The following is an 11,101-nucleotide window of genomic DNA, read 5'->3' as shown; positions in this document are numbered from 1 at the left end:
GCTTCGCATTTACACGCCGCTTCCTGGTTCTCCTAACGGCTCGTTTCCCGTGACAGGTTCTCCTAAATGCAGCCTTTCTCTCGCGGTTTCCCCTAACCTTCAACGGGAATACAACATATACCAAGACTTTTGTTGGGACCTACGCCGCCATCATGAACACGGAGAAGGACTTTACTCCGTTGACGCCCAACATCGTCCGGGCTCTCAATGATAAACTGTACGAGAAGAGGAAAGTGGCGGCCCTGGAAATCGAGAAGCTGGTGCGCGAGTTCGTGGCTCAGAACAACTCGACTCAGATCCGTCACGTCATCCAGATCCTGGCCTCGGAGTTCGCACTGTCTCAGCACCCGCACAGCCGCAAGGGAGGACTCATCGGCCTGGCCGCGTGCTCCATCGCGCTGGGTAAGGACTCTGGTCTGTATCTGAAGGAGCTTATCGAGCCGGTCCTTACTTGTTTTAACGACTCCGACAGCCGTCTGCGTTATTACGCCTGCGAGGCTCTCTATAATATAGTCAAGGTGGCCAGGGGAGCCGTGCTGCCCCACTTTAACCTCCTTTTTGATGGACTGAGCAAGCTTGCAGCTGATCCGGACCCCAATGTCAAAAGCGGCTCAGAACTTTTGGACCGACTCCTGAAGGACATTGTGACTGAAAGCAACAAGTTCGACCTCGTCGCATTCGTCCCTCTACTAAGAGAGCGCATTTATTCCAATAACCAGTACGCCCGTCAGTTTATCATCTCCTGGATCCATGTCCTGGAGTCCGTACCTGACATCAACCTGCTGCACTACCTCCCAGAGATCCTGGACGGCCTCTTCCAAATCCTGGGGGACAACAGCAAGGAGATCCGCCGGATGTGCGAGGTGGTGCTCGGCGAGTTCCTGAAGGAGATCAAGAAGACGCCGTCCAGCGTGAAGTTCGCTGAGATGGCGAACATCCTGGTCATCCATTGCCAGGTGGCGGATGAGACCAAGGTAACCAACGACCTCATCCAGCTGACCGCCATGACGTGGATGAGGGAGTTCATCCAGCTGGCGGGCCGCGCAGTGCTGCCTTACTCGTCGGGGATCCTCACCGCAGTACTGCCGTGCCTCTCCTATGACGACCGCAAGAAGAACACCAAGGAGGCGGCGAACGCCTGCAACTACAGTTTGATGAAGCTCGTCACTCCTGAGGATGACGATGACGACGACGAAGAGGAGAAAAGCGGAAGCACCGAGTCACCGTCGAGAGAAGACAAGGTGGACGCTGGCGATGGTGGCGACATGCTGAACTCCTCGCAGGAAGCGGCGGGCTTCAGCAACATCAGTTTCTTTGCCCCGGCTAGCACCGATCGGTCTCAGGTGACTCTGGACATGGACGGTATTGTGCAGGTGCTAGACCGCCACCTTCACGATGGCTCCACCGGGATGATGACGCGCATCGCTGTGCTCAAGTGGCTCTACCACCTCTACATCAAGACGCCGCGCAAGATGTTCCGTCATACAGACAGCCTCTTCCCCATGCTGCTCAAGACCCTCTCGGACGAGTCAGACGAGGTCATCCTCAAAGATCTGGAGGTGCTGGCCGAGATTGCCTCGTCGCCTGCCGGGCAGACGGATCCGGCGGCGGCCTGCGACGGGCTTGACAGCAGGCCGGCGCTCAAGGTGCCGGACAAGGTGGGCAAGACCGGGGTTGCCGAATCCTCGCCGTCCACACCGAGCATGAACTCCTACTTTTACAAGTTCATGATCAACCTCCTGAAACGCTTCAGCGCCGAGCGAAAGCTGCTGGAAAGCCGAGGGGCGTTCATCATCCGCCAGCTCTGTCTGCTCCTCCATGCCGAGAACATCTTCCATTCCATGGCGGACATCCTCCTCAAGGAGGAGGACCTGAAATTCGCCTCCACCATGGTGCAGACGCTCAACACCATCCTGCTCACGTCTGCCGAGCTCTTCCAGCTGCGCAACCAACTGAAAGACCTCCGCACAGCCGACAGCTGCGCGCTCTTCTGCTGCCTCTACCGCTCGTGGTGCCACAACCCCGTCGCCACCGTTTCGCTCTGCTTCCTCACGCAGAACTACAAACATGCCTACGACCTCATCCAGAAGTTCGGCGGGCTGGAGGTGACGGTGGACTTCCTAATGGAGGTGGACAAACTGGTGCAGTTGGTGGAGAGTCCCATTTTTACCTACTTGCGCCTTCAGCTACTGGACGTGGAGAGTAACCCGTACTTGATCAAGGCGCTGTACGGGCTGCTGATGCTTCTGCCACAGAGCCAGGCCTTCCAGCTGCTCTCGCACCGCCTGCAGTGCGTCCCCAACCCGGAGCTGATGCGGACGGTGGACGGGACGAAGCGCGCCAACGCCAAGGAGCGCGAGGCAGAACGCAAGCGCGCCCCGCACGCCAACGTGGACTATGGCGAGCTGCTGCGCCACTTCGACTGCGTGCAAGGCAAACACCTGGAGGTGCGGCACCAGCGCTCAGGGCGCGTGGCCGAGCTGCCCGACAGGAAACTGATGTGAGGCTGCGCCATACTGGAAAAAAATATATCTATATTATTGGAACCAAATATGATATTATGAAGCTTGTACATACACTGGCATGACGAGAATGTTCAATTCACCCATTTTCTTTGTACTCGTGAAAGTCGCGGGACAATTGCGAGTCTCGATTTCCGTTTTGGGGTTGAGGGGGAGAAAGCCGGGGCAGGGATTTGAACCTCAAACCTCAGAATTGCGATGCAGACATACTATCACTATTACACTGTGCTGTTGTGAGAATGTTATGTTCAAAAAATGAGTACTGTCTGGTCACAAGTTACATTTCTTTATTTTTCAAAAAATATTTTTAATGAAGAAAAAAAATTCACTGATACCAACATCATGTATTTTCTTTGAAGGGAGGATTAGGGCCACAAAGATTCAAGTCGTGATCTTCAGAGAATAAAGTTGTATATTTGAAACAAAAAAAAAACGCCGCAGTGTAACAAGAATAAAGTTTTGGAGATAAAAGGTTGTTTATTTTTTATATTACCGTAGTTGTAATGTAGTGAGAGTATAGTTGGATTATTTTATCATTTTTAAATTTTATTTATGTACACCATTTTGTTTCAGTTGTAGTTTTTTTTTTTTTCAGTGCTCTCGAAAAAGTTGAGTTTAGCTCAGCATAAATATATTACGTACATGGGCGGATTTTGAAATTCAAACGTGCTTTTTCTCCCATCATACATCACTATTTATTCGTGTAATATTATGATTTTAATGTTAAATGTATACCAATTTTCATCTCATACATTTTTTCCTCAAACTTAATGTTCTATTGTTGTCTCAAAACTACCACTTTTATTTAAAAAAAAAACTCCTTGAAAATATTAATTTATTCTAATACTACAACTTTGATCTCCAAAATAGACAACTTCATTCTCATGAGATTACAACTTAATGTCATTTTTATTTTTTTCATTTTGGCCCTAAAACGTCTTTGTCATTTTACGATCAGTGTTGTTATTTTTTTGGGGTTACGACTAAATGTCATACAGAAAACATTCGCTGGCATTTAATGAACTATCAATAATTCATTTATCAGTATGTTTGTTATCGTGCTTTGGAGTGGTGTCTTGACTGAAACCATTTTCTTGAAAGTGGATTGCCTTAATATTTAAAACTCCTTAGTTTGATAAAGTCTCGCACCACTGCTGTTTGTGAATGAAGACGTGACAACTGTCATAACACAATCATGTGTTTTCCTGTCAGGAGGTACAAAATATGTATATATATTGTTTTCTTCCTCTTAAATTAATTTGTTCCATTTATTTCAAACAAAGCTAATTCACATTCCATTACCAACTAGTCTGCTTTGGTTACTCAATGCGCACAATGATGATTTATTGTCATGTGAGCCATAAACAAAGCGTCACATGTGCGGAGCTGTGAGCCAGCTTCACTTTTCCAGTTAAGTCAAGGCATATATTCTTGGTATGCCATTTCTTCCTGTTATATAAATATACACACAGACACATTGCTGTCTTTATATTTACAGCTGGCATTAACAGTCACTGTGTGTCTTTTTAATCCTAATATACTGTATTTCTTGGATCTTTGCACCGCTTTTGTCGTCATTCGTGCGTAAAGTCGTCAATAAAGCTGGACCCCGTGTGATGACAGATGTGCTCTTTCTTCTTAAACAAATAGCAAATAAAACTGGCTAGACAGGTCGAACCAGCTCTGATGTCATCTTTTTTCCGTTACTGTACATCCAATCCCCAAACACGATGTTCATTATGTTCGAATGAATTTAACAACATGACTAGCGCATCGTTTATTACGCCCAAAACAGGAATAGCTAACACTTAATGCTATGGGGTGTTTATTATGTCAGTACTTATGCAGTACATACAAATAAGAAGTCTAGACACCCCTGTTCAAATGCTAGGTTTTACTTTAAACATGTTTTCCCATGTTTTGGGGAGATTTCAAGTGTGTTTTTGCAAATATCATTTTGGCCATCATTCAAAAAGGTATAAAATAGCTCATCACCAGAAGAACAACATACCTACAGTGAAGCATGCTGGTGGCAACATTATTCTCTGGGGCTATTTTTCTTTTCTGGAACTGTGGACTTACACAAGGTGAAAGGAAATATCAACAGTTCGAGATATTAGTCAGTGTTAGCACAAAGGCTGAAGTCGGGCATCTTCTACTGTAGAAAGCAAAAAAAAAAAGCCTACTAGAACATCAGAACTTTATTTGGGCTTACTCAGAGGTACTTTAATTGGTGGCTGGTGTTTGCTGACTCCCATATAACTTGAGTTTGAATATTAATTCTGTACACCAACATCCCCACTTATCAGCGGGTGTGCACACTTTTGCAACTACATCTTAGTTGTCAATTTTTACTCCCCTTCTCGAAAAGAGTTGTATGAGTTATCAGTCATATTAAAGATGATTTTTTTTGGAGACATCAAGGGTTCGACTGCCTTAATGTGACCCCCATGACTAAATATGGCCCCTCGTTCTATATAAAGGACGAGCACATCCAACACACATGAATGCATGTTAACTGGTTGACCACATGGGGACGTACTGCACACACCAAATCCCAGCATGTACAGTACCGCACGTGTGCGTGTGTATGCCGGGCATATGTTGACTCCCATCAGTTAGCAGCTCCACTACATTAGCTCTGAACTTCTGCCCCGTCACCTGTGCGACAAGACGACAGACGACTAATTTGGTCTGCCGGGATGAGTGCAGATGAAGCTTTCACCGGCAGAATGCACTTGAAGCAGCCCCATTGGACACATGCAGCTTGGAAGGTTTCCATTACTTGAGTGTCATCAAACAGGAATGCGTTGGCATCGATGTAGCCCCAATTAAAAAAAACAAAACAGCGCGGGACCTAAAATTAGTACAAAATAGTTTAGAGACGACACCGTGCATTGTTTTTGATTCACATGTCTAGTTTTAAAGCAGTCGGCAAGTCCTTAAATAGCACTTTGTATGTTGTACAATCCATTAGTGGTAGTGCGATTGTATCCCCAACTGAGCTTCCTATCGGCACATGTTTGCGTCCTATTTTAGCAAGTGCGTCAGTTCTGGTAATTTGCCTGTGCAACAAATTACTGGATTACGGTTCGGGTAGGGAAAGAGATGCATGAACGAATTTGAGCCAAGACAAGAATCCCCAGTTCTGATTGATATTTTCCGAGTGGTCATAACTTAAGAATATGGTTATTTGTTGTTGTAGTTTTAAAGGGGAGGAGAACAGCACTGCACAATACTTATAGATGTTTATCATATTTTGTGGATGTTCATTTACAGTGGATACAAAAAGTCTGCACACCCCATTCAAATGCCTCGAAAAATTATTTGCCAGTAGAGGGAATTATAAACAGTTCACAGAAGAGAGTATTGGTTAAATGAGTAAAATCTATTATTTTCAAATCTGAAATTATTTTCTGCTTTTCAAATTTTCCAAATTACAATAGTAGATAGGAACCCTCACGGAGTGAAAAAATAATTCCCGCCTATTATAATTGCTAGAATGGATAAAAATGACTAATTTTAATTACTTTCATTATTATCACCTGTATATATGCACCGATTGTACATTTTATCCACTGGTAAATATAAAATTATAAATATGGTTAATTATTGTTGTAAAACAAGATATGTTTACTGTATTTACTGTATTTCTCTCTTGACGGCACCCGATGTGTCTCGCTGGCTTATGTCAAGCAAATGGATTTATTGCGTGCGCACTGGGCGCCTACATTTCTGTGTGTGTGTTTGTGTGCATATGTGTGTGTGTCCCTCTCCCTCTGTTATGATGATTGTCATTGGCTCGCTTCAGCTGTGAATCAGCGTAAAACTTGAAAAACGTAATGTGATTGGTTGGCCTGAGCTGTACATGTGGCGAGAGTGTAGAAAGTCCTCATGACTGATAGCGTCTTCATTTTCCATATTCATATCTTGAATGTTCGTCACATTACATTAACAGGTATTAAATCCCTCTAAATCTTTTTTATATGAGCCACCGTGTTGAGCTCCGCCAGTTTTTTTTCATCGCTCTTCTCAAATATCGTAGAAGTAATCATGGCAAATATTCCAGCGCCATCAATTCTTCCCGCCGCTGTCATACCCTGACACACTACCTCGTGACCAAAAGGCTCTTTGTTCTATTTAGACGCGTGGCGTTTATTTGAGAACGTGCAACACGCATAGTCGAACAACGCCAACCGACATGAGATATGCCTCTGGGAGCTGTGGGCTTAACACTTATTTCGGGGCTTAAAGACGGAGGTTGTCCTGTATTTATTGGGGTGTGGGGGGGGCATGGGAGGGGTCATTCCATGCTTTGCTCATGGTAGTCGGACCACCCCACTAGGAGGGTGACCAACCTCGCCGTTCCAAACTCAGAGTGGCCACATCGGCCTTCTTACAGGCAGGCGTAGAGGCGTCTCAGAGAGAAAACTGGGCAGGACGAAAGGCCAGCGGCCCCAGATTCCCTTTTCGGTCTATGGATCAGATGGTGCTGGGGAGGGCTTGCAAGGCCTTCACGACAGACAGCAGGTCTAAGAGTGACCCCGATGCATGCAGCGAGCACGGAGAGAAGCTGACGCTCTTTTGCTTGGAGGACCTGGAGCCTATCTGCGGGGTGTGCGGGAAAGCCGCGGCCCACCGAGGACACAGGCTCTATCCCATTGGAGAGGGGGCTCATGACTGTAAGGTAAGAGTGGCACACTTTGATTGCATCAGCAACAATCAACATGAGATTTCATCACCTGTGTAGAGAATAACAAATTATAAATTTCAAATTCTATGCATGCCCCTTTGGTCTAAGTTAAGATAAGATAAGATAAGATAAGATATCCTTTATTAGTCCCACACTGGGGAAATTTACAGCCTCCAGCAGCAAGAATGTAGGCAGAAAGAAGAAGAAAAAACAAACAAACACCGTCCAATTAAGTGCAATATTATTATTAATATAAGAAGATGTTGATTTATTCGACATGGACCTTATTATTTATTTTTACTAGAATTTTATTATTATTTGTATTTTTTACTTATGTTTTTATATTTTTAGCATTTTGTTGTTTTGAAATTTATGGCAGTAATTATTACCTACTTACTCCACCCGTATTTAGTTTAAGTAGTTTTGTTAGTTGTTTGCGTTGTCTTTTTTTAAACTTTTTAAAATATTTTATTTTATTCTAATTACACTTTTCATATTATCATTTGATTGATTTATTTTCTTGGAATAATTTTAAATTGTATGGCTTTTTTAAAAACTTTTTTTAAAACTATGTTGATATTTTGGTTTGGATTTGATCAAAATCATGATACTTATTTCTTATTTATTGACACATTTTATACATTTTGTTTTAATGCTACTTCATTTATTTTGCATAAATTTCCAAATATTTTATTTCCCTTGTCATTATTTGATTTTTATTTTAACTATACATATTTGATTTCATTTAATATTTTCAGATTTTATTATATTTATTTGAATTTCATCCACAGGATTAAGTATACTGCATCTGTAGTGTTGTATATCTTTATCTATCAATCTGAAAGGTGTATCTCTGAATCACACAGCCATGGCGTTTCTTTAATATGCACGAGGATGTTTATCGGAGATTATTACCATTCTAATAATAGATTTTTGGCTTTCGCGTGGCTGCTGGGCTCCTGAAACTCAAGCCCCTGTGCACATTTTTTATGATAGCTCATCCCATTCTGCCTGCTGGGCCTCCCTCAAGAATGAGAGACCTGCGCCGACTAATGTGAAAAGAATATTCGCTTGGCCCAACCAGCACGAGTTCAGCTTTACGCTTGTCACCAGGCCGCGCTTGAGCCTTCCACACAGATGTGACCCATTTATTTGGCGCCGCAATGTGCGTCCAGACAGCGTGTTCCGCTGAAAGCTCCGCTGCCGCGCCACATACTGACCTTGCTGTCTACTGACTTCCACATAGGAAGAGCTGAAAGGTGCTCTACTGCCTTTAAAAGAGAAGTTGCAGCAGTACAGGGATGCCAGACTTCTGTGCGAGGACATGCAGGAGCACGTCAAGGTACTGTCCGAGCGTATATACTATACATTCACCTCAATGGTATAATGGTCAAAGTACTTTTAAGTGTAAGGGCGGCCAATCTGCGGATGTGAGGGAGCTCTGAGAAACAGCGACAAAAGGATAGAGCGAGGAGAGTACCAAAAGAGCTAATAGTAAAAACACACCCCATACGGTAGTTGTGAGGGACATATCATTTTAGCGACAGTGAGCTCTCCAAAATAATGAGGCGAGCCCATTGTATGCAGAGTCAGGCGGAGCACACGGAAACACAGATCAAGATGGAATTCGAGGCGCTCCACCGCTTCCTGAGAGAGCAGGAGGCGGACAGGCTGTCCGCCCTGAAAGCCGAGGAGGCTCACAAGAGCCTGGTAGTCCAGCAGAGGATCGAGGAGTTGGACCAAGAGTTGGCCTCACTCTCCAAAGTGATCCGCTTGGTGGAGAAAGAAATGGAAACGCAAGATATCCCCTTCCTAAAGGTAGGGAGAGCCACCAATAAAAATCGAATTTTCCTGCTTTGAATGGGCCTCAAAAATGTGAACAGCTGCGTTCCTTTTCGTTCACAGAATTACAAGAACATCATCAGGAGGTGAGCCTCAAGTTAACACTTTTGGTGACAGTTATGATTATGTCTACGACAACTTTTCAATGTGTGTTTGCAGAACCTGGATAAACTCCTGCGACCCCGAAGAGTTATGTGGTGCTCTGATCGACGTGGCAAAGCATATTGGCACTCTCAAGTACCAAGTGTGGGAGAAGATGAAGAAAATAGTCAAATACAGTAAGTGTGGTATATTTAATATTTTTCACAAATCTATAATAATAGTCAGCCTACACATGTGGATCTAAAGGTGGTCAGAATTTCCACAGAGACTCTCCACACTTCGCTTTGAAAAATTACAACCCGACCCATATCGGCTTTTTTCAAGACCGATGCCGATTCTGATATTTGTCGGAATGGAACTTTGATAACTCACTAATCGTCTGATTAATTTTTGAAAATATATCATCAATAACCAACCAAAACATGAATTACAGCAGAAGATTTGACTTTGTCCTTTTAGTATTTGTTCCCATCCATCCATCCATTTTCCGAACCGCTTGATCCTCACTAGGGTCGCGTGGGGTGCTGGAGCCTATCCCAGCCGTCTTCGGGCAGTAGGCGGGGACACCCAGAATCAGTTGCCAGCCAATCGCAGGGCACACAGAGACGACCAACCATTCACGCCCACACTCACACCTAGGGACAATTTAGAGCGTCCAATCAGCCTGCCATGCATGTTTTTGGAATGTGGGAGGAAACCGGAGCACCCGGAGAAAACCCACGCAGGCCCGGGAGAACATGCAAACTCCACACAGGGAGGCCAGAGCTGGAATCGAACCCGGTACCTCTGCACCGTGAAGCCGACGTGCTAACCACTGGACTACCGGGCCGCCCGGGGGGGCGGGGGGTTTAAATGTCATTATCTTTTCTGTTGTTATTATGTTGTAATAAGTTGGCAAAATTCGAAAATAAAATTTGTCCAGTGTTTGAAAAAACTAATATTGGCCAATTAAGTCAATTCATCTCTTGGGCCCTATGTAAATTACTCATATAAATATAGTTATGTATCATTATAAAACAGTATTAAATACTGATAACATTTAGTATAACATACATACTGTATTAGTACGGCTTTGTAGCAGTCAGTCAGATCTCAACTTCATACGACATGTGGGAAACACTGCGCAAGAAAACTAATTCATGTCTAACAATGCGTCCTCTGCAAGGTCCCGTCATTGTGGATCCCAACACGGCCGCCAACTGCTTCATCCTGTCCGAGGACTTGACGGTGGTGCAGAACTCCACGCAGAACTTCAAACTCCCCAATAACCCAGAGCGCTTCGACGTCAGCGCCGAGATGCTGGGCGCCGAGGGCTACACGGAGGGCCGCCACAGCTGGAGCGTGGAGGTGAAGGACAACGCCTACTGGGTGGTGGGCGTGGCCAGCGAGTCCGTCAACCGCAAGGGCAAGCACGTGCTGACGCCCGCAGAGGGCTTCTGGACAATACGCTTTCGCAACGGCGAGCACAAGGCGTGCACGGCGCCGTGGGAGCCGCTCAACATGAAGGCCAAGCCGGACGTCATCAAGGTGATGTTGGACATGAACCGAGGCAAGGTGGCCTTTTACAGCCCTCCGGAACGGGAGCCGCTTTATACCTTCACCGACGTCATCGCGCCAAAAGCCTTTCCTTACTTTTGCACAGCCTGCAAAGAACACCCGCTGACAATCCTGCCCGCAAAATTGACTCTATCGACAGAGTGATCCCACGTCACGCGCGAACATCCACACAGAGCTAAAACGGCAGCCGAATCAGACGAAGAATCGAGTCTTTGTTCTGACACAAGGGACGATTGTTAGAATGCAGCGCAAGGCACAGTGTGGCATTCACAATAAAGTGGAAAAATGCACTCATACTGTGTTTGAATTCATGTATAGTCGGCATGGAAATTCATGGGAATAAACCAGGAATTTACGAAATTGAAGGTTGGCTCTAACCAACCAA

General features: G+C 45.0%; 2 protein-coding genes across 2 annotated transcripts; both read left to right on the top strand.

Moving 5' to 3' along the window:
• Positions 1 to 31: 31 nt before the first annotated feature.
• vac14 (vac14 homolog (S. cerevisiae)) lies at positions 32 to 4,199 on the top strand. The gene has a single exon (XM_086133909.1). The coding sequence runs from the start codon at positions 153 to 155 to the stop codon at positions 2,502 to 2,504; it is 2,352 nt and encodes a 783-aa protein (XP_085990035.1). The 5' UTR covers positions 32 to 152; the 3' UTR covers positions 2,505 to 4,199.
• Positions 4,200 to 6,858: 2,659 nt separating this feature from the next.
• Positions 6,859 to 11,097, top strand: trim35-13 (tripartite motif containing 35-13). The gene is made up of 6 exons (XM_086132672.1): positions 6,859 to 7,209; positions 8,462 to 8,557; positions 8,803 to 9,033; positions 9,121 to 9,143; positions 9,217 to 9,335; positions 10,325 to 11,097. The coding sequence occupies exons 1-6, from the start codon at positions 7,000 to 7,002 to the stop codon at positions 10,858 to 10,860; spliced, it is 1,215 nt and encodes a 404-aa protein (XP_085988798.1). The 5' UTR covers positions 6,859 to 6,999; the 3' UTR covers positions 10,861 to 11,097.
• Positions 11,098 to 11,101: the final 4 nt, after the last annotated feature.

The sequence above is a fragment of the Hippocampus guttulatus genome, chromosome 16, assembly GCF_054856545.1.
Source record: "Hippocampus guttulatus isolate MCC_2025c chromosome 16, RoL_Hgut_1.0, whole genome shotgun sequence".
Classification (NCBI taxonomy): Eukaryota; Metazoa; Chordata; class Actinopteri; order Syngnathiformes; family Syngnathidae; genus Hippocampus; species Hippocampus guttulatus.
The sequence above is the reverse complement of the archived record's forward strand: the minus strand, read 5'-3'. Positions and strand labels throughout refer to the sequence as shown.